Here is a 24293-nt window from a genome sequence, read left to right on the forward strand (position 1 = left end):
AAAGCTACTTGAACCATTTCAGAAGGCGAATCTTAAAAAAAGAAAAAAACAACAACAAAAAAACCATGTGCCTAATGAAAGCTAATTAAGAACGAAAACAAATCAAAATATCAGTGGAATATGATGCTGAGAGTTTTTTACATTATTTACGGAAGAAATGAATCTTTTGCTGAACGGCACAGTCCGAATAAAAGGCACACACAACTCAACTCAGAGTTGATTAATTAAAGCAGACCGCCATCACCGAAAGCTTAGAAACGACGATTGCATTGCTAAGTGGTCAGCTCCGCAGAACGTCATGCGAGTGGCCCAGATTCAATCCCCAGCCTGATCGAAGAGTTTTCTCCACTCGGTGACTGAGGGTTGTGTTGTCTTCATCGTCATTTTATTCTCACCGACACGCAAGTCGCTGAAGTGGCGTCAACTGAAAAGACTTGCACCAGGTGGCCGATCAACCAGACGGGGCGGGGGGGGGGGGGGGGGGGGCTGGCCACACGTGCAGTTGTGATGTGATGACATGCAAAGAGCGAAAGAGATTACTTTCACATACATGATGTCAAGCTAGGTTTATAATTTTGAAAGCTGTCATTCGATTTCAAAATCCAGTAACTTTATTACAGAGATTAAGTAGTAGCACATTTTCAGTACAGTGTTGGAGAGAAAAGTGAAGCGTACGATTTAAAGGTATTCAGTTACCTGCTGATGTGACGTACCGATCAGCATTTGATAACTGAGCAACGTGTTAATCGAACCGATTAGTATCAAATGTTTCAAATGGCTCTGAGCACTATGGGACTTAACTGCTGAGGTCATCAGTCCCCTAGAACTTAGAACTACTTAAACCTAACTAAACTAAGGACATCACAGACATCCATGACCGAGGCAGGATTCGAACCTGCGACCGTAGCGGTCTCGCGGTGCCAGACTGTAGCGCCTAGAACCGCTCGGCCACTCTGGCCGGCCGATTAGTATCATGGAGACGGTTTCATATTTCAAAATCATGGGATCACAAATGAGAATAGTTAAGCCTCTTAATAATTAGACTCATGGGTACCTCATAGAGTAGCAGTTTTCTGAAAATGTTAATTTTTCGTCATTTCTTTTATGTCGGCGCTCCAAGGGGTAAGAGGCCGTCTACAGTGGTAGATCCAAAACAGATGCATAAGTTTAATCGAACTCACGCTGCCCCTCCCACCAAAATAAGTAAACAAATAAATAAAAAGCGTGCCTATTCCAGAATCACACGGTACCCACCACTCAGGTGTCGATAAGTTATGTACTAGTTCATACGAAATGACAACTGACAGTATTGTTGATATCAGAGACTAAGGACGGACGCGGTGGCAGAGCGGTTCTAGGTGCTTCAGTCCGGAACCGCGCGACTGCTACGGTCGCAGGTTCGAATCCTACCTCGGGCATGGATGTGTGTGATGTCCTTAGGTTAGTTACGTTTAAGTAGTTCGAAATTCTAGGGGACTGATGACCTAAGATGTTAAGTCCCACAGTGCTCAGAGCCATTTGAACCATTTTGAACCAGAGACCATAATACTTGACTCCGCGAACCCACATCGAGTTCCTTCAGCACCTCCTAAATGTCCAGAGAATATGCACCTCATGGAAACAGAAATGAAATCTTGTAGAGAATATTCTAAACCGCCAGCGGTAAGTATCTGTGCCACTTATTTTGTTTCATAATGTCTTTTGCTGTAAGACCATAAGACACGGCCAGTTGTCACTATTTGTTAGAAGGCTCCACATCGGAATCTCAAAGATCCTAAATCAGTCTTGAGAGGAAGTATCACAAATCTGGAAGTTATATGCAACCGTGATCTGTTTCTTGTAAATGAAAGTAAAAATAGCTTTAAACTCTTGATTCTGGAAACAGTCCTGAATTATTTGGAATCATAAGCAATACGACTAAATTAACAAAAATTACAAATAACGCGTGTTTCTTTCCTTGAAATTAGTTTACAGCATGAGATATCTTTACATTACGCCAGTTTGCTGATGTGCCATTCTAACATTCCGACGGTATGCTGTAACTGGAAACAGTCTCCTTGTTGTGATGCTGCGGGTGTAATGGGATGTTTGCCGAACGTTCAGGAGGTATTTTGTGTAGGGCGGAGTCTGCTCTGTTGCCGGTGTGACCGCAGGAGGTGGGCCAGAGCCAGCCCTGTCATCACGGGGGCTCCGCCGCTGCTGCTGCGGTTGCGGCAGGCTATTAATTAACATCGCGAGCAGACAAGCGGCTGCCGACGGTCGTGTGCAGAAATTCGTGCTACAGAATTTCAGGGCGTATCCCAAAGATGCATACAGGTAGGCTCCTTTCACGATGAACAGATAATTTTATTTCATTAGTTTATGTATAGTGAGTCACAAAATGTTTCTCTATCTATTTTATTTATTATATTTAACCGACAGGAAGAAGATGCTGTGATATGCAAGTGATTAGCTTTTCAGAGCATTCACACAAGGTTGGCGCCGCTGGCGACACCTACAACGTATTGACATGAGGAAAGTTTCCAACCGATTTCTCACACACAAACAGTAGTTGACCAGCGTTGCCTGGTGAAAAGTAGTTGTGATGCCTCGTGTAACGAGGAGAAATGCGTACCATCACGTTTCCGACTTTGATAAAGGTCGGATTGTAGCCTATCGCGATTGCGGTTTATCGTATCGCGACATTGTTGCTCGTGTTCGTCGAGATCCAATGACTGTTAGCAGAATATGGAATCGGTGGGTTCAGGAGGGTAATACGGAACGCCGTGCTGGATCCCAACGGCATCGTATCACTAGCAGTCGAGATGACAGGCATCTTATCCGTATGGCTGTAACGGATCGTGCAGATACGTCTCGATCCATGAGTCAACAGATGGGGACGTTTGCAAGACTACAACTATCTGCACGAACAGTTCGACGACGTTTGCAGCAGCATGGACTATCAGCTCGGAGACCATGGCTGCGGTTACCATTGACGCTGCATCACAGACAGGAGCACCTGCGAAGGTGTACTCAACGACGAACCTGGGCGCACGAAAGGCAAAACGTCATTTTTTCGGATGAATCCAGGTTCTATTTACAGCATCATGATGGTCGCATCCGAGTTTGGCGACATCGCAGTGAACGCACATTGGAAGCGTGTATTCGTCATCGCCATACTGGCGTATCATCCGGCGTGATGGGATGGGGTGCCATTGGTTACACGTTTCGGTCACCTCTTGTTCGCACTGACGGCACTTTGAACAGTGGACGTTACATTTCAGATGTGTTACGACCCGTTGCTCTACCCTTCATTCGATCACTGCGAAACCCTACATTTCAGCAGGATAATGCACGAGTGCATGTTGCAAGTCCTGTAAGGGCCTTTCTGGATACAGAAAATGTTCGACTGCTGCCGTGTCCAGCACATTCTCCAGATCTCTCACCAATTGAAAACGTCTGGTCAATGGCGGCCGAGCAACTGGCTCGTCACAATACGCCAGTCACTACTCTTGATGAACTGCGGTATCGTGTTGAAGCTGCATGGGCAGCTGTACCTGTACACGCCATCCAAGGTCTATTTGACTCAATGCCCAGGCGTATCAAGGCCGTTATTACGGCCAGAGATGGTTGTTCTGGGTACTGATTTCTCAGGATCTATGCACCCAAATTGCGTGAAAATGTAATCACACGTCAGTTCTAGCATATTTGTCCAATGAATACCCGTTTATCATCTGCATTTCTTCTTGATGTAGCAATTTTAATGGCCAGTAGTGTAGAACGCTGATGAAGATGCAGACTAGTTTAGAATGTGTGTAGTACAACATATTTATTGATTTGTACAATACCACGCGAAATATGGAACAACAATTAATATTTGAAAGAGCTGTTACTCTTTGGCTTTTGAATTTTATTATATTTGTGAAAATGGTTTTATTGTTTGACATGTTCTACATAATACGAGTAAACGTAATCAACGCAATGTTTATACATTACTGTACGTGTTTAATCCATAGATCCAGACGGACATCAGTCACAAACCCGTCACATTTTAGCCGCGCACCATCATGCGTCGCTTATAAATTCTTCGTTGCATTCCACTTAGCGGGAATAGCTCGTGCTCATGAGGTTAACGTTCCTGTTTTACGATCATGGGTTCTCGCGTTTAATTCCCACGCACGTCGGGCTTTTTCTACTCGCGTCTGGATGTATGCGTTGTAATCATCATCTACGTGCAATTCACCAAAATGGCGACAAAAAGGACTTGCACTAAGCTCCCGAGTATTCCAACCGGGGTCTGTCAGCCAATAAAGCCGTACGTATATTTAATTTCATTTTACTGACAAGCGAGCGCAGCCCTGTGTGACAGCTAGAATACACGCTTTTTTTATACAAACCTCAACATAATTAAGTCATGCTAATCCATATTTCCGTACTAATATCAATAAATGTCAAATTGATGTTATCTGTTAGGTTTTCACGAATAAACCGCTAAACCGATATCCATGAATTTTGGCGTTAGATAGCGTTAACTCTGCTGAAGAAGACAGACTGCTTTACGAAGTGTATAGAAAATGATATTTATTGATCTGGAGAATATTACGCTAATTAAGGAAAAATATTTACTCTTTGAAAAAGTTATTTTCTTTTTTGAACTCTATCATATTTGGAAAACTGCTTTTATTGGTTGATTTGTCCTACGTAATATTATTCAACGTAATCAATGCAATGCGTATACAATTCTCAAGGCGTTTCATCCATACTTTCGTACTGATAACAGTATTATTAATTGCGAAAGTAAGTCACTCTGTTTCGTTCTCACGACTTTACCGTTGAATAGATTCCGGCGAAATTTGGTACTGAGATAGCTCGAATCCTGAGGAAGATAAAGGCTACTTTAGACATATCTTTTTGAGCACTGTTAATATTTCTGAACACGGTGTACGCCAGTGGCATGCAGACGACGCTCGTACAATGGTCGGCGACTCTTCGTGTGTATAGATTATTCCGTGACTATGTAAATCAAACGTTAACGTGCGCAAGGTTTATGATATTGAGTTCCTACACCACCTGGCGTAGGTGGAGAGTTTTAGTGAAGTTAAAACAATAAAAACTGGACGCTAAGCCCGAGAATTATATTTAAAAGTATTACTACAAGTCTCGAAAACTTAAGTCTCATTTAGCGCATGGTATTAAGAGCGCTCAAGCTGCGAAAGAAACCGCAGAGTAATCTCACGTCCGCCAGAACTTGAATGCAGAACGTCAGGCGACCTTAAGAGCTACAGAGACGTAAGAACAGTCACAAGCCCATAGCATTTCAGTCACTGAGCGTCTCGCGTCTCTTGCGGCTTCCAAAACGCTTGTAGACTCACAACGACGGCGTTATTTAAAGGCTGTACGGCAAACAGAGAGTCGTACCTTTATATGTGGAACGTGGGAGGCTTTTGGCGAGGCTGCATTGATTATGATCTATTAACTGATTATGTTAATCATAATCAGTCATCATAGGAAGGATGGATAAAAAATACAGGCACTATAACGCGTTAAAATGGAAGGGTGATACGGTTAGTACGTGTTTTTCTGGTGGCAAAATCTCATATACAATATTACGTGTGCTAGAAAAACCCCTAAAAAACTACTTCTGCACGAATGCAATGAGTCGCGCCATTTTTAACATATAATTGGAAAATATAATCCTGCTTCTAGATTCGAGATACAGCAAAATAATAGAAACACATGCATTATGTAACTTCATATCGACACTACAACATTTTTACACAAACGTCTCTGCACCACTATGTACACAGACTTCTAGTAAAATTATAAACTTACTTACTATCACTCATTATAATAAAACTATTGCTATTCTATCGAAGCAGCGGGTAACAGGTAATTTACCTATGTCAGACACTGAGGACTATTGATTAGTGTTGTACGACAGGGCAAATTTTCTCCCATTGATTCAGTTTATCCCGGCAGGGTCAGGGATTTTCTCTGCCTCGTGATGACTGGGTGTTGTGTGATGTCCTTAGGTTAGTTAGGTTTAAGTAGTTCTAGGGGACTGATGACCATAGATGTTAAGTCCCATAGTGCTCAGAGCCATTTGAACCATTTTTTGATTCAATTTATACCTCCACATCACAAAATATAAAGTCGCTACAATTCACAAGAAATTGTAGACATTATTATGCACTATGTAGCCATTTATTACCCATTTAATATTACCACAAGTGATAAATGATGGAAACATGCTGTCTCTAGTCGGAACAGACAACTCTGAATACTTCCCAAAAGTTGTCGCAAGAGAGAAAAGTGATGTCCAGTCAAATGACACGCACTGTTGGTTCCCCTTCCTTCGTTCTGTTTCAAAAATATAGCATTGCATACTAAAAGGAGGAATTTATCGGGGGTTTTAATATAGAGAATATTAACGACCTGCCCTGGCTTCGCACGGGTAGCACTAAGTCTCTACGGGCACTAGGTATCTGTCCTGTATGGCGCAACAGTAAGAAAAATAGGGATGTATGTGTGTATATATTGCACATCTCCTCCTAAACCACTGATCTGAGTGCAATCGAAGTTGGTACACATATCCCTTACTGTTAGGCAGCAATCGCTGTCGGATAAGAGCCACCTATTTATCACAGTTCAAGAGATACGTGAAAAACTGCCGAATCATGCATGACGTTTAAATTTATTACTTCTGTGGTGCTAATTCCATTAGCAATTAATTTCTCTGACCATATTCACATATGCCGCTAAATGTACCTGCAAAATTCTATCATGGCACCACACACAGTTCAGGAGATATGACGTTACAAACAATGAGATGCGTGAAAAACTGCCGCATTGTGCCTTACATTTAAATTTATTACTTCTTTACTACTAACTATTCGCAACACATTTTGCAGACAGTATCCACATATGCCGCAGAAACCACCTACAAAACTATATCATTGTATGACACGTAGGTCAGGTGATATGACGTCATAAACACGGAGATGTGTGAAAAATTGCACCATAATGCATGAAATTTTAATACATTGATTCTTTAATACCAATACATTCATACCGTCGAGTCAGATTACAGAAATTCCCGACATTTGGTAGCTCTTTTGATACCTTTCAACTGCGAAGCGCTAACGGCTATAGGCGAAAACGATAGCCGTCTATGCCGGCCGTTGTGGGCGAGCGGTTCTAGGCGCTACAGTCTGGAACCGCGCTACCGCTACGGTCGCAGGTTCGAATCCTGCCTCGGGCATGGATGTGTGTGATGTCCTTAGGTTAGTTAGGTTTAAGTAGTTCTAAGTTCTAGGGGACTGATGACCTTAGAAGTTAAGTCCCATAGTGCTCAGAGCCATTTTTGATAGCCGTCTATAGAGCTGTAAAGAGGCGTTGCCATATAGACGTATACAAAATCGTATTTTAGACATACGAAGTAGCTGCGTCCAACATACAGAAACTGTCCGGGATCATGTTTCTTAATTTAAATATAGTTCTTATACAGTCGTACATTATGCATGTTTCTTTGTACGACAGTTTTATAATTTCAGTGCCGGGGACTTTATTTTATAATATATATATAGACCACTGGTCGTTAAACATTTTTGCTTAAGAGCCATTGTTGACACTGTACCCCGACGCCTCTGACCGCATAGGAAAGGGCAGTGGTATGGGGGGGTGAAGGGGCAGGGGGAGTGAGTCCTTTATGTGGTCACTCAAAGAGAAATTGATTTTTAACCGGACCATGGTGAAAGGATACCAAGCGACAGCAGCAGACCTTTTCAATCGGACTTCTGTATTAGGCCAAAATAACGGAACAGATATGGTTTTAAGTACAATATCATAATTAATTCAAAAAGGGTTTAGCAGTCAGTTTTATCAACCGTATTATGCTTGTTTTTTTGGAAGTAATTAACTTTTATTGGGACGAAAAGTTTGGTCACTTTTCTCGACGAGTATTGTGGCCACTTCTCCAGATCGGACGCCATGTAGGGACAGTGATACACAGTAGAAACTATCATCCTGAAAAAAATATTGTAAAAAATTATTACTCTCCAGACAAGTGAGGTAACTTGAATTATGCAAATGAATTATCTTACATCAGCTGACTGAAAAACAAACACGCTCTTTCTAAAAAATAACGTAGCAAGCTACCCCTGTTGATCTCACTGAAATCATTGACGATGTGTGTTACAACTAGTCTGATCATTTTTCGGCAGGCAGCAGCTCTGGTCAGAATAAAATAAATATGCAGTAGCCACTTTTCCCGTCGTCGCCACTTAACCATTTGGTAACCTACATACATTATGAAATGATAATTAAATAGACACCCTAGCTGCAAGCAGGCGTTGATACACTTCATTGGGGACATGTTGAAAATGTGTGTCCCGACCGGGACTCGAACCCGGGATCTCCTGCTTACATGGCAGACGCTCTATCCATCTGAGCCACCGTGGGCACAGAGGATAGTGCGTCTGCAGGGACTTATCCCTTGCACGCTCCCCGTGAGATCCACATTCCCAACATGTCCACAACACTACATTCGTAGTGCGCCTAATAGATGTTTGCCCATCATACTCATTACTCGTGGCAGATTAATCTACCAAGTCCCGTACGAGTTCGGGCATAGCGTGTGCGTTCGCAGAAGAAGGTCAAAGACCGGGAACCCATATTTTTTAACAATATATGACGGTAGTATGTGTTCCCGAAAGAACAGTTACCGTCGATGACCATGCAGCTTTGCTCGAAATGAAATGATAATTAAATAGACACCCTAGCTGCAAGCAGGCGTTGATACACTTCATTGGGGACATGTTGAAAATGTGTGCCCCACCCGGAACTCGAACCCGGGATCTCCTGCTTACATGGCAGACACTCTATCCATCTGAGCCACCGTGGGCACAGAGGATAGTGCGTCTGCAGGGACTTATCCCTTGCACGCTCCCCGTGAGATCCACATTCCCAACATGTCCACAACACTACATTCGTAGTGCGCCTAATAGATGTTTGCCCATCATACTCATTACTCGTGGCAGATTAATCTACCAAGTCCCGTACGAGTTCGGGCATAGCGTGTGCGTTCGCAGAAGAAGGTCAAAGGCCGGGAACCCATATTTTTTAACTATATATGACGGTAGTATCTGTTCCCGAAAGAACAGTTACCGTCGATGACCATGCAGCTTTGCTCGAAATGAAATGATAATTAAATAGACACCCTAGCTGCAAGCAGGCGTTGATACACTTCATTGGGGACATGTTGAAAATGTGTGCCCCGACCGGGACTCGAACCCGGGATCTCACGGGGAGCGTGCAAGGGATAAGTCCCTGCAGACGCACTATCCTCTGTGCCCACGGTGGCTCAGATGGATAGAGCGTCTGCCATGTACTCTGCGAGTATTTTTGTTTGCTCCTGAGCAAGAAGCTCTCCACATTAGTTGACGTTTTTGGACTCTGCTGTTAGTTGCTAGAAACATACTGTTATAAAATACGACTGAGAACAGCTGGGCGCACGAAAACTTAATTAGGGCCGCTTGCGGGCTGCAGGCTGCAGTTCGACGCAGTTAAAAAAAAAAAAAAAAATATGGCTCTGGGCACTATGGGACTTAACTTCTGAGGTCATCAGTCCCCTAGAACTTAGAACTACTTAAACCTAGCTAACCTAAGGACACCACACACATCCATGCCCGAGGTAGGATCCGAACCTGCGACCGTAGCGGTCGCGCGGTTCCGGACTGTAGCGCCTAGAACCGCTCGGTCACGAAGGCCGGCTTGACGCAGTTGTGTAGAGGTACAGATTCTGGTAACAATAATTTCGTTTGGCTCAGTGACCCGGTGCAAGTCTTTCAATTGGACGTCACTGCAGCGTCTTGCATGTTATAAACCTACTGCTGATGTCCAGTCAGGGAAAGGGGACTAACAAAAAAATGGTTCAAATGGCTCTGAGCACTATGGGACTTAACTTGAGGTCATCAGTCTCCTAGAACTTAGAACTACTCAAAACGTAACTAACCTAAGGACATCACGCACATCCATGCCCAAGGCAGGATTCGAACCTGCTACCGTAGCGGTCGCGTGATTCCAGACTGTAGCGCCTAGAACCGCTCGACCACTCCGGCCGGCGGGGACTAACACTTTAACGTGTAATCCGTACCAACTATCGTTTCTGGTGAATGTCCATTGAGAGGTGAATTCTAGGTTGAAAGGCAGACTAAAAAAATTCGCAGTTGGACCGGGTTTCGAATCCATGACTTTGCCGTGTCCATGCACGCGCTTTACTGCTAGGCCACCGGGAAAGACGTAGATTTTGAGCAACTTCGCTGCTCTCAGGAGTTACGGCGGCTGTTTGCATGCTTTTCTCCCCAGATACCGCCTCCTCTGTAGCTCGTAGCTCCCATCGTAGCCACAGAATGTCATTCCAGACGCCAATTAAATCTGGAACAGATAACAAATGTATTACACACTGATTATTACTTAACCGTAATAAATCAAATAGACAAACCTTTTTCGTGAATAAGTCTGACTGTTAGTGAAAACCGTATCAAAATCCCTACAGTAGTTCCTGAGATTAGTCTGAATATACAGACAAAAACCGCGTCAGGGGACTTCACAATATACAGAGCGATTTCTTCCACCGTGTACAAACTGTAGGGATTGATCGACGTGAGGATACGGACCAAAAAAATGTCTAATGAAATTATTTTCGAAAATGAATGGTTTACATGCTAGAGACCATTTATTGAATTAGACCTTGTTAGTGAGACTGCGGTCTAATATGCGCTGTACCACGCAGCCACAGTTACAGTATGTGTTTAAAATAGTGTCCATGAACTTCAACGCATGCTTGTACGTGCCGAAACATGTTATGTCTCACACGTTCACATCGGGCAACCTGCACCGAACAGTGTCAAAGGCAAGGTTGAATACGCTGCTCCAGTGTCCCCACATCTGGAATGGGCTCTGCATACACGATACTTTTGAGATGGCTCGATAAACAGAAATCGCACGGGTTGAAATCTGGTGAACGTGCAGACCATTCAACTGGACTCCATCGTCCGATCAATCGATCACGGAAGACACGACTAAGATGCGTCCAGACGTTAACGGCGAAGTGGAGTGGAGCACCATCAAGTAGCAGCCACATAACCCTCCGAATTATCAATGACACTTCTTCCAGTAGGGGAGGCAAAGTCACCTGCAAGAAATTCCGATGGTTCCGGCCTGTTAGGAGATGTGGAAGGAAGACTGGTCCCAAAATACGGTCGCCATTTATCCCGGCCCACACATTCTGGCTGCACCAATGCTGATGATTCGCTGTCACCATACCGAGGGGGCTCTGCATACTATCGTACAGATGACTTTTATGAAAGTTCAAGATACTAATCCGCATAAAGGTGGTCGCATCTGTGAATCGGTTGGATGACTCAAATCCCAACTCGTGGTTGCCTGGTGAAGAAACCAGTGACAAAACTGCTCCCATGTGGAAAGTCTGCCGCTAGTAAGCACTGCACACGCTGTAAGTGAGAATGGCAGTAACAGTTGTCATGGAGAATGTTCCACACGTTTGTCTGGCTTACCCTGTACTGGCGGGCCGACTGCCTGCTGCTGACATGGAGGTCGCCTTCCAAAGTGTTAATCAAATTTTCCTCAAAGTCTGATGTCCAAACATTTCCGGTGTGTCCTCCATGATTTCTTGCTTCCAGAAACGACCCTGTTTCAGACAAACGGCGAACCACTGTTGCAAATATTAAGTGCCGTGGTTGTTGTCGGCAGTGATAGCTCTCCTGATACAACCTTGCTTGTCTTTCTGTAGCGGCTCTGGGCACTACACTCTGGAACCGCGCGACCGCTACGGTCGCAGGTTCGAATCCTGCCTTAGGCATGGATGTGTGTGATGTCCTTAGGTTAGTAGGTTTAAGTAGTTCTAAGTTCTAGGGGACTGATGACCTCAGATGTTAAGTCCCATAGTACTCAGAACCATTTGAACTATTTTTGGAGCTCGACAAAAACAAGTGTACTACAGCTGTTGAATGGATGTTTAGAACCAAGTACGGTAAGAAGCCACCGACATGGAATGAAGTGAATGTGCAGCGCGTACGGAGAGTTTCATAAGGAGTCTGCGTCGCGCATCCCGTGAACTCGAAATGGCTCCAATGCAATCGGACTCTCCATTCATCTTTCAGCAGGATGGGGCTCCACCCCATTTTCATCGTGAAGTTCGTGGGTACCTGAACACGGAGCTGCCGCATTAAGGGATCGGCCGTCCTACAGAAGGGGACAGCTGTTTCATGAAATCGCTTCCCTGATCACCAGATCTCACTCCGTGTGCCTTTTTTGTGTGGGGACACATTAAAGATCTGGTGTACGTACCGCCTCTATCACGTGATGTAGCAGAGCTCCAAGAGAGAATACGGGAAGTGACTGCCACGGTCGACGATGCCATGCTAGAACAGGTATGGCAAGAATTAGATTACCGTATTGACGTCTCTCGGGTCACTCATGGTTCGCATACTGAATGTTTGTAAAAAAAAAAAAAAAAAAAAAAAAAAAAAAAAAAAAAAAAAAAAACCTTTCAGAGTTTCTCTTCAAAATGCAATATGTACCACATCTGTACACTGTTTACTTCTTGTGCAATAAATAACTGAAAGTGTTTCCACACTTTATGTACACCCTGCATGAAAGCGTGAAGTCATCTATATCTCAGGGGAATCCGCTAAACTTCGTTTACACGATAAAGCACACAGATCTAAAACATATAAAGTCAAGTAAATACTTACAGTTGCGAATAACTTAAATTGGAACTATCACATAGATAATATTGTGGGGAAAGCAAAGCAAAGATTGCGATTTACTGGCGGAACACTTAGAAACTGCAGCAGGCCTACTAAAGGGGCTGCTTACATTGCGCTTGTCCGTTCTCTGCTAGAGTATATGCTGTACGGTATGGGATCCACGTCTGACAGGGTTGACGAAGGTTATGGAAAAAGTTGAGAGAAAGGTAGTTCCTTTTGCATTTTCGCGAAATAGGGGAGAAAGTGCCACGGATATGATACACGAATCGGGATGGCAGTCATTAAAACAAAGGCGTTTTCTGTTGCGACACGACCTTCTCATGCAATTTCAGTTACCAACCTTCTCCTCATAGTGTGAAAATATTTTGTTGGCGCTCTACATGAGGAATATGATCATAATAAAATAAGAGAAACAAGTGCTCGCACGGAAAGATGTAAGTGTTCATTTTTCCTGCGTGGTGTTCGAGAATGGAACAGTAGAGAAGTAACTTGAAGGTGGTTCGATAAACAGTGCGGCAGGTACTTAATTGTGAACTGTAGAGTAATCATATAGATGTGTAAAGGGCGATACTTGGCCACTGAGAAAGTTGCCATAAACGTACTGCTTCATGTTCATCATAACCTGAATGGATGGACACTTAACATGTTATGAAAGCACTCTCAAAACATCACAGAACCACATCTGGCCTGAACTACACCCCTACACGCTGTAGGTTGAACGAATAATTGCGTTATTCGGGCACTGCATTCATTTCATCATTTGGAAAGTGGGAAAATCGCTACCTATCAGATTTACATGCTTCCAGTCAGCTGCTCTCCTGTTTTTGTCGGTAGGTCCATTGAAGACGAGCAGCTTTATGTACCGATGCGAGAACGGGCATTTTGCGAGGCTACAGAGTTCAAACCTCCATTGCCTGCATTTCCCTTCACCGTGTTCGCTAGGAAACTTGTTGAGATAGATTTGAAATCACGTACAGTAGCAATTTATGTTGGGTTAGGACCGAAATTCATTGAAAAGGTATGATACTCGTCTCTGGGTCCTGTCGTTCGCGATCTTTTTACGAGCACTGTTCTTACACCGTGTTGCACGCCTGTTGTCAGTACACTATTACCACAGCCCCCGTTGACATACAACAAATCGGACAGATTCATTCATAGCGTGGCCACAAAACGTCCAAATAAGCTAATTCGTCTCTGCCATTTCGTCATATCTTCACGACGATCCATGTTACAGCGCTGATCCCATCAAATAGCTGGAACATGTGCATCATTTCACGGCGAAGACTTATCTCAGCGGTGGAGTGTCACATGACCGCCTGGTACCAATTTTGCACCATCCATAGCGCTCCATAGGAACCAGTGTGCTCTCTGAAGTGGGTGAGCTCATGTTCTTGACAGTAGCAACACCCTTTCCGTGTCAAATGCAACTACAGCAACCACGTAGCAGAAAACTTTCCTGCTCGTTGGACAGATGTGGTGCAGCGTGCGAGACGGGAGTCTGTTGCAGTGGTGACTTGGCTGTGGTGTTGCAGGTGCGCGTCGTGGTGGGTGGCCAGACCGACGTGACGGTGAGCGGCTCCCTGGGCAGCTCCAGCCGGCATAGGATCGAGTTCGCGGGTAAGTGCGACTGCCTACATCTGCCGTCTTGTTCGCGCTAACAGCGACAAACACTACCCTGAGAAAGGCTGTTCCCAGTAGTTGGCCACACAACCAGGTGCCATTTGCTTAAATTGATTAAAGTACTGTAAAGTTACTGTCCCTGTTACGGCGGTAAATGTGAAGTTCCTCGTCTCTCCCTCTTTCGTTACTGTCTTTTCTGTTTATTTTCGCGGCTGTCAGACTTTCGGAGTCAAGTATGGAAGCTTTACAAAGAGATCATGCTTCGTTACGAAAATAACCGGACCATGTATCTAATACGAACACATACATGTCACTTCTTCTTGTTGTTGTGGTCTTCAGTCCAAAGACTGGTTTGATGCAATCTCCACGTTATTCTTTCCTGTGCAAGCATCTTCACCTCCGAGTAAGTACTGCAACCTACATACTTCAGAATCTACTTACTGTATTCATCTCTTGGCCTCCCTCTACGGTTTTTACCTCTCAGGCTTCCTTGCAGTACTAAACTGGTGATCCCGTGATGCCTCAGAATGTGTTCTGCCAACTGATCCCTTCTTCTAGTCAGGTTGTGCCACAAATTTATCTTCTCTCTCTCTAGTTCTATTCAGAACCTCCTCATTAGTTACGTGATCTACCCATCAAGTCTTGAGTATTCGGTAGACCACATTTCAAAGCCTACTATTTTGTTGTTGTCTGTTTATTGTCCATGTTTCATTGCCGTACATGGCTACACTCCATAAAAATGCTTTCAGGAGGAACTTCCTGACAGTTAAATCTGTACTCGATGTTAAAGAATTTCTCTTCTTCAGAAACGCTTTTCTGGCCTTTGCAGTCTATATTTTATATCCTTCCTAATTCGACCATCATCAGTTATTTTGCTTCCCAAATAACAAAACACATCTACTACTTTGAGTGTCTCCTTTCCTAACCTAATTCCCTCAGCATCACCTGATTTAAGCCGACTACATTCCATTACCCTCCTTTTGCTTTTGTTGATGTTCATCTTATATCCTCTTTTCAAGACACTGTCCGTTCCGTTCAACTGCTGTTCCAAGTTTTTTACTGTCTTTGACAGAGTTACAATGTCATCAGCAAATCACAAAGTTTTTTTCTCCCTGGACTTCAATTCCTACTCTAAATTTTTCTTTTGTTTCCTTTACTGCTTGCTTAGTATACAGATTTAATAACATAAGGGATAGGCTACAATCCTGTCTCACTCCATTCTCAACTACTGCTTCGTTTTCGTGCCCCTCGACTCTCATAACTGCCATCTGGTTTCTATACACATTGTAAATAGCCTTTACCCCGGCCCCTTTAGAATTTGAAAGAGAACATTCTAGTCAACATCGTCAAAAGCTTTCTCCAAATCTCAAATGCTATAAATGTAGGTTGCCTTTCCTTAACCTATCTTCTGTGAGAACGCGTAGGGTCAGTATTGCCTTGTGTGTTTCTACATTTCTCCTCAGTCCAAACTGATCTACCCTGAGGTCAGCTTCTACCAGTTTTTCATTCTTCTGTAAAGGATTCGTGTTAGTATTTTGCAATCGTGACTTATTAAACTGAGAGTTCAGTAATTTTCACACCTGTCAGTATCTGCTTTCTTTGGAATTGGAATTATTGTATTCTTCCTGAAGTCTGGCGGTATTTCACTTGTCTCATACATCTTGCTCACCAGATGGAAGAGTTTTGTCATGGATGGCTATCAGTAACTCTAACGGAATGTTGTCTACTCCCACGGCCTTGTTTCGACTTCAGTTTTTCAGTGCTTTGTCAAATTCCTGTGTCTTTTATACTGTTTAAACATTAAAGTTAATTGAGTAAAAAATGAAAAATATGGCTTTCAAACAATAACCGTAGAAATCAAATTACTTTGTTTCATTGTCCTGTTGCACGTAACACATCTCCCCAACAATGCCTACAGTCATCCAGTTTCATTGAACAATTATGTTTGTTTCATATTCACTCTGAAGCAACCATTGCTGTGTTGCGTTTCAACGTTAATTAAACAGGTAATCGCTGATTGTGGAAGCTTTTTCATTTAATTTGTACTGCTGATACGTTTCTCCACGGCAATTAACCTATTCACTAACACGACACCATCTGAACCGTAAATCTCACAGTTAACTCCGCGCACCTTCCTGCAAATAACTAAATTACCAGAACACTTTTCATTAATGATACAACGTGACACTTTCAACTATAGATTATCTTTCTACGAATTCCTAATCTAATCATCCGCGACGCGGCTACGCGTGACCGCTTCGTACTGAAGCTCAACACCCACTCTCGTGCATAAGCCCATTGTTACGAGGTTTTTCCACTCCCCTGTAGTCAATCGTTGAACAAAAAAATAGCCAAAAATATCGCCACATTTTTATAAAAAATAGTCGAATTATTGCAACTTTTATCAGTTAACTTATTTGTGCTAATTCCATACTAAAAAACCATGGGATTCGAAAGCACTAATACTGAAAAAAGTTAGTTGAGTTGGATTGTTATTCAGTAACTGGTAGGACACTCTTCAGCACTCTCACATTCACGCACTCGGGACTGGACATACCTAGGAACTTTCTTCTTCAGTGAAATATTTCTCGAGTCGAGCCGAGAATTGAGCTCAGGCACACTACAAAGCCAGTCTAAATACAGTCATATTGTAAATGCAATAGTGAGAATCTGGAAGATACAGTACTTACTAAATTCAAATACAGTTGCATTTAATTATCACAGTTGTTAATTTCGGAACCTATAACACTTGTAACAGGAAATAGTTGATGAATCATTACACCAAATTGACGCAAGGGATATTCTCATGCATAGCTTCGATTAACAAACAGCCACTTTCACCTTCTCCAATATTGTAGTTACAGCTGTTGAATGAACTCAGTTATTCGACCTTTCTAGCATTCATAATGCCGAACACTCTTTCCACTACAGCATTAGACATCAGCACTAGCTCATACAAATGCAAGTAACGTTTTTGAAAATTAGAGAGCCTCCAGCATCTTATGGTGTAAAATTGTTGGCTAAAATGTGTGTAAACTTGTCAAAACGTCGCCTCCATAAAACTCAAGCCAACTAACTTGATCAGTAGATTTGTATTGATTCCAAATAATATCCATATTATTTGTTACGTATATATCTATGAATGGCATATCTGTGAAATTCACTTTTGATGCTAGTGACAGGCATATCTTAGGACTGAAATATCAGAGTTTCTTAAAATGATTCAAGTTTGTGAGCAGTCTTTTTAGGAGTTGGTAAAATAAGGTCGTAATATATTGCTGTGGTCCGATCTGCAATTGAAGCAACTTACTCTCTTTGAGCTTAATTCTTCTTTTGCAACACACGTTAACATTCAATACCTTTATTATCTAGGTGTGCTAGATAGTTATAAACAGACTCAATAATTTCTTACGAACAATTTTGCACAAAAGCATGTTTGAAAACCGTTCATTTTAGCATCTTCGTAGTAGTGCCCAATTTCAACATTTGTGTGCTGAAAAGTTAGATTGACTTTATTTATCTACAAAGGATTGGGTTTCAAAACCGTTAAATATACATGGTTCAAATCATCTTGTAACTTCTGATTTAATGTCCCTGCCATAAAGCAACTTTCTTTGTCTAGCACATTATGAAAATCCACTTTTAGTTCCTCAAAGTGCTCTAATATTATTTTAGTACGTTATGCCTACATAACTATCTGGTTTTGCTTAGCTGTAAAACTGTGAAATGTTTTTGAAAATTTTAAATAACGTTTGGTATTGTAGTTTCCGTAATGGGCTGGAATGGAACCAATTGTAAATGCAATCTATGTTTACAGGAACCACTTTGGAAGCCTGTGATGCAGCACTGTCAGTTGAGTGACAAATTCACCGAATTAACGGGAACTTATCGTTACCTTCTTTGAACAGAGTAAAAACTGAATTTGGCACCCCAGATAAATTGCTACTACCAAATGTTCACAGCACTACCATTTTATTTACACCCAGTGATAACTTTTGCAGATACAAGTTAAGTGTTACATACAAAATCATTGTCGTTGCTTTCTCAACCACCAGTAACCCAAGAATGTTCACAGATTCTGTCCCTTCTACCTTGCTGTAATATCTCATGCAAATACAAAGACACTTTTTGTCCTTCACATCGGTGCTGTCTTCAGTAATTAATGAGAAGGGTTCATTACCAATGCTATACAGTAAAGCATCAAATAAACATGGTGCAATAACATGTTTGATGACAGCACAGCATTTGGTTCTGTGAGTTATTACAGTGTTTTCTTTCTTCATCGTATTTATTAAGACTGCTAGATGATCAACGGTTTTCATTGATAAGTGAATTGCTACATGAACAGCTACTAATAGCTATTTCTCCTTCTCTGCTTCATTAACGGCTTATACAAAATTATTTAATCTCTGCTGTTCCTTCTGAGGATATCTAATTTTAATTTTTGAGAAATGACATTTCCCGTTCGCGTGCTTCTGCATGTAATTTTGCAACATCACTCATGAGAACGACAGGGAAATTATCGTGTGTTTAACCCGCATCATTAACAATGTCCCAAGAGGAAATTTTCACATTCGTTCTATTTGTGCTCAAGTAAATGAAAGTGGTAAAGAAGCTAGAAAATAGGAAAAGCGAGCTGCTAAGGCTCAATCTAGATATAAGGAGATCAATGAAGTGAAGTGGAAAGAAGACAAGAAATTTTGATCAGTTGAGTATAGGGTAATATCAACAGCACCAGAAAATTGTATAACGGGCGTAGGAATCGTTGTGAATAGGAAAGTAAGGCAGAGAGTGAGTCATTGTGAACCGTTCAATGACAGGGTTGTTCTCATCAGAATAGACAGCAAACCCACGCTGACAACGATAATTCAGGTATACGTGTCGACGTCGCAAGCTGAAGAAGAAGAGACAGAGAAACTGTATGAGGATACTGAACAGGTAATTTAGCACATAAAGAGGGATCAAAATCTAATAGTTATTGGGGATTGGAATGCGGTGGTAGGTGAAAGAGTGGAAGAAAGGGTTCCAGGAGAATATGGGCTTAGTACTAGGAATGAGATAGGTGAAAGCATAATTGAATTCTCCAATAAATTTCACCTAGTAATAGCGAATACCCTGTTCAAGGATCACAAGAGGAGGAGGTATAAAAATTTCTGGCAGATTAAAACACCCTGTCCTCACAGCTTCACCTCTGCCAGTACCTCGTCTCCTACCTTTCAAACTTCACAGAAGCTTGTAAGTGGTCCGCAGGCCCTTGCTATTAGAATTTGCGCTCACACAGGTCGACAGGGCAAATATCGAGTAGTGTGTGCAGGACGCGCGAGCTAGAGGGGATTTCCCGGAGTGCCGAGTGGACGGCTTGGGTAGATTCCCGTGAGGCGGGAATAACTGGGCGGAGAGCAGTGCGAAGTTAGAGTGTGGAGTGCCGAGTCAAGGTGTGGTAGGTTCCCGCGAGGCGGGCATAGCTGTGCAAAAAAGCCAGCAGAAATTATTGCAATCTACCGGCAAAGGGAGTGGCCAACGCCGTGGTTTAACCCCTTTGCATTAATTATGCGGGAAAGTGAGAAAGTTTTATTATAAAGTGATTACAGTGAGATTGAGTACCGCTATTATACTCCCGCGTCTACCGCGCCGGCATTACTTGGATTACAGTGATTGGATATTGCGTGTGACGATTAACAATAACTAAAGAGACCTGTGATGAGATTAGCCGTCATTAACAGTGTATTGACGAAGGCAGTGGCTGTCTCCTTATTTTTGTGCTTTGCTAAGAATATAGGTTTTGTTTATGAAACTGTGTTTGCTGTCCTCATTATCACCAAACCGTACTTATTACCATATTTGTGAGGACAGTACGGAATGTAACACCTCCTGAGCAGTCCAATCCGATTGCTAGCCCATTAGGTACACGGTCACATTAATTAATTATCTAATTTTGGGCTGCTACTTAGGTCCGCGAACGAGCGGATAAAACCAGAATAAAAGGACGTGTTACACCTTGGCTTACCGTGGACAGGACTCGGACTAATGCAATTTTCGAACGCAGTGTTACACAGTTGGCTTATCGTGAAAAGAACAAGTGCAATTTTAGGACGAGAAAACAAAATTTTTAATGTGGAATCGGAACAGTGCATGAACGTTAAAATCGCGATTAGGAACAGTGTATTTTTTGAACAATACGAAGTAATAATATAGCAAGATTGTGACTAAACTGTTTTTCTGGCCGTATTAAACGGTGTTGCAAAGTGCAAATGCGAAAATCCGCGCGAAAAACCGTGAAAAGTGGACGCTAAAGAGAGACACGTGTGAACATTAAAATAGTGAGACGAGCCAAGATTTCGTCACAAAAGTTGTCAGAAAGGTATTTTGTGATAAAATGTTGACCGAAATTGCCCTTTGAACGGTGAAAATCGGACGGTTTCGTGTGGACCCATAAACTTGTATGCTGACGATAACGTATTGTGGCGACGCAAGTAGGGAGTGACGTCACACAGAGCCACGTAGCAGTCGCACCAAAGAGCTTCGATCCGCGAGGTGATTTCACACGACGAACGACGCAACTTCGAGACAACGAGCGCAGTCCCGGCATCTAGCGGCAGAGCTACAAACTACGTCCGCCTACAGCGCCACGAAGCGGCCGACGGGGAACTACGTCGCCTTGCAGCTGACCAACTTCACGCGGGCTCCAGCGACGGCCCGGCCACGCCCATCTTAAACGTCAAAACATCGCGACTCGCGGTAACGTCGGTTGGTGAGTGAAGACGACGGGTTAAAATAACAGTAAATTGCAGTGTGCAGTCTTCGTGATAAATAAACAGTTTTAACTGATATTTACGTTAGGGAAGATGCTAAATTGTAGTAATTTCAGAAAAGTTGCGAAACATATTTTGAAGTCTAGCATGCTTATTGGTGCACATTGCATTGTATAAATGACAACTGTTTTGAGGAATTTGCATTTTTAAATTTTGTGAGAGTTGTGATGATCTTGTTTAAAATATTTTGCATAAATTGTGTATGTGAAAATTGTTCTTGAAGTATTAGGTTTTTGAGAGCTGGTATGTTTAATAGTCAGGCATGTTGTGTCAATTTGGGAAATTTCTGAAAGGATTGCAGGTACTGTTGAGTAGTTTCCTGGTAATTAGGAGTGTTTTGAATTATTGGAGGTTATTTTGTAATACTTGCCTGGGCATTAAAAATAAACCAAAAATGTCTTTTGAAGATAAGCAGGTCTGTGAGGCAGTAATGGAAAGGAAAGGGGTAGTACAGAGAGACAGAGATGATTCAGGAACCAGTGATTGTGGATTCTCATTAGGAAGCCCAGCAGCACATTCAACTAGTTATCCTGAGACACCGGAACAAATGATGAGAGCTAAGCCAGTTTCAGAAGATGCCGAGGTACGGTCGATGTTAGTAGAGTTGCTAAAATTACAACAAGAATTCAGAGAATCATTAAAGGAAGAGTTTCAAAAATCATTAGAGAAGAGTTCCCAAGAAATAAGAGAATCATTCGAAAAGGGTCTACAAGAGACTAACGCATCGTTAGAAAGGAATTCACAGGAAACGAGAGAGAGGGAAGAAAGGTTACACAAATCAATAGACTTAATAGAGAAGAGTTCACAAGAATTTAGAGAAAGCTTGGAGTCAAGTAAGGAAACTATAGTACGACAAATCAGAACCTCGTACACAGAGATGGAATGTAATCTGAGGAAGGCAATACGGGAAGTACCAAAACGACTGAAGATGAACGTCGACGAGAGAGAAAGTAAACTACAGACAAATATAGAACAGGTCCAGGGAGACGTGGAGAAGACGGAAGAAGAGCTAACAAAAAAGACAGAAGAAAATGTTGAAGAAAATAGAACCGAAATGGGAGAAAAGAACATTGAAGTGACGCAGATGCAGAAACAATGCGACGACGTGATTGAGAAGATAGAAGAAGATGTTGAAGAAACCGGAATCGATATGGAAGAAAGGATCACCGAAATGACACAGAAGCAGAACCAATGTAACGATGTGATTGAGGGGATAGGAGAAAAGCAAAAACAATTGACAATAAATCTGAGAGATGCTGTAGCCATGCAGCGAGAAGATTACCAGAAGGGTGCAATCAAAGGTGAGGCCTTCACGTGTGGAATCAAGAGGAAGAGAGAGACTACGGATAATGATCAGTTCGGAGGAGAATTATTGAAGAAATGCTGGCCCAAGAGTCGTCAATGTGCAGCACTTGAGGACCCACTACGATGCAAACCACTTAGTAATTGGAAAGGAGCGTCTGAAGAAATTGCCAAACATTTGTGGAAAGGGAACGAGACTTTGGAACAACCCCTGAATGACAACGTAATGATATCTGCAATAAAAAGAAGAATGAATCAGAAAAGACAAGGAACCGTATCCAGGAGCCCAATTAAAGGTAGAGAGGCATTAATGAAGATGCTGGAGCAGTTGGAGTATATTAAATCACAGAAATACAAGCAAGCTAAGGATCGAAACAGAAAAAGGAGTAATGACCCAAGAATCCACATCAATCATTCGTCTGATTTCCGAGGAAGAGGCGGAGGAACCGATAAACCGAATGACACTCCAGATGAGGTCCAGTCTAGAGTGAGGGCTATAATGACCCAAAATAAACATGCTAGGACATGGTTAGGACAATTAGCTGTAAAATGGACAATTGAAAGGAAAGAGTTTGTTTACATTTGTGCTTTGTGATATATTACAATTAGAGTTGCATATTTCATGTCAAAAACTATCTACGAATGAATATAAAACCTTTAATAACTAAAATGGTATGTTAATACTAATCCATATGTTCTGTATTTAGGTATGAATTTTTGAGTGTATATGCTGTGTGTTTTCATTTTTGAGATTGGACTAAAGAGGACTATTGCTGGTTAAAATGAAAATTTGTAATTTTGAACAATACCATTTATGTGATGTAATAACCTTTTTGTAGAAATTGTTGTGGAGGCAGCCCACTACCGGAGTCCAGGATTACTTTGACAAATTGTAAATTTATTAATGATTTGTATTGCATGTTTTGATTCAATGTAACTATGTTTTTGAATCCCTAGACGATTCTTTTTCACCTGCGGTTCAAAAGAAGTTTTTGAGGGCGGGGATGTAAGGGGTCCGCAGGCCCTTGCTATTAGAATTTGCGCTCACACAGGTCGACAGGGCAAATATCGAGTAGTGTGTGCAGGACGCGCGAGCTAGAGGGGATTCCCCGGAGTGCCGAGTGGACGGCTTAGGTAGATTCCCGCGAGGCGGGAATAACTGGGCGGAGAGCAGTGCGAAGTTAGAGTGTGGAGTGCCGAGTCAAGGTGTGGTAGGTTCCCGCGAGGCGGGCATAGCTGTGCAAAAAAGCCAGCAGAAATTATTGCAATCTACCGGCAAAGGGAGTGGCCAACGCCGTGGTTTAACCCCTTTGCATTAATTATGCGGGAAAGTGAGAAAGTTTTATTATAAAGTGATTACAGTGAGATTGAGTACCGCTATTATACTCCCGCGTCTACCGCGCCGGCATTACTTGGATTACAGTGATTGGATATTGCGTGTGACGATTAACAATAACTAAAGAGACCTGTGATGAGATTAGCCGTCATTAACAGTGTATTGACGAAGGCAGTGGCTGTCTCCTTATTTTTGTGCTTTGCTAAGAATATAGGTTTTGTTTATGAAACTGTGTTTGCTGTCCTCATTATCACCAAACCGTACTTATTACCATATTTGTGAGGACAGTACGGAATGTAACACCTCCTGAGCAGTCCAATCCGATTGCTAGCCCATTAGGTACACGGTCACATTAATTAATTATCTAATTTTGGGCTGCTACTTAGGTCCGCGAACGAGCGGATAAAACCAGAATAAAAGGACGTGTTACAAGCTCTCCGCTGCAGAGTAAAA

General features: G+C 42.4%; 1 protein-coding gene across 1 annotated transcript in view; it reads left to right on the forward strand.

The window, feature by feature from the left end:
* Positions 1 to 1605: 1605 nt before the first annotated feature.
* The window catches only part of LOC126258003 (ring-infected erythrocyte surface antigen-like), a 52053-nt gene continuing 29365 nt past the window's right edge, over positions 1606 to 24293 (forward strand). The window contains exons 1-3 of the mRNA XM_049955611.1: positions 1606 to 1662; positions 14303 to 14387; positions 22078 to 22503. Coding sequence (XP_049811568.1) covers positions 1606 to 1662; positions 14303 to 14387; positions 22078 to 22503 — 568 coding nt within the window. The remainder of the gene's footprint in view (positions 1663 to 14302; positions 14388 to 22077; positions 22504 to 24293) is intronic.

Source organism: Schistocerca nitens, chromosome 1, assembly GCF_023898315.1.
Source record: "Schistocerca nitens isolate TAMUIC-IGC-003100 chromosome 1, iqSchNite1.1, whole genome shotgun sequence".
Classification (NCBI taxonomy): domain Eukaryota; kingdom Metazoa; phylum Arthropoda; class Insecta; order Orthoptera; family Acrididae; genus Schistocerca; species Schistocerca nitens.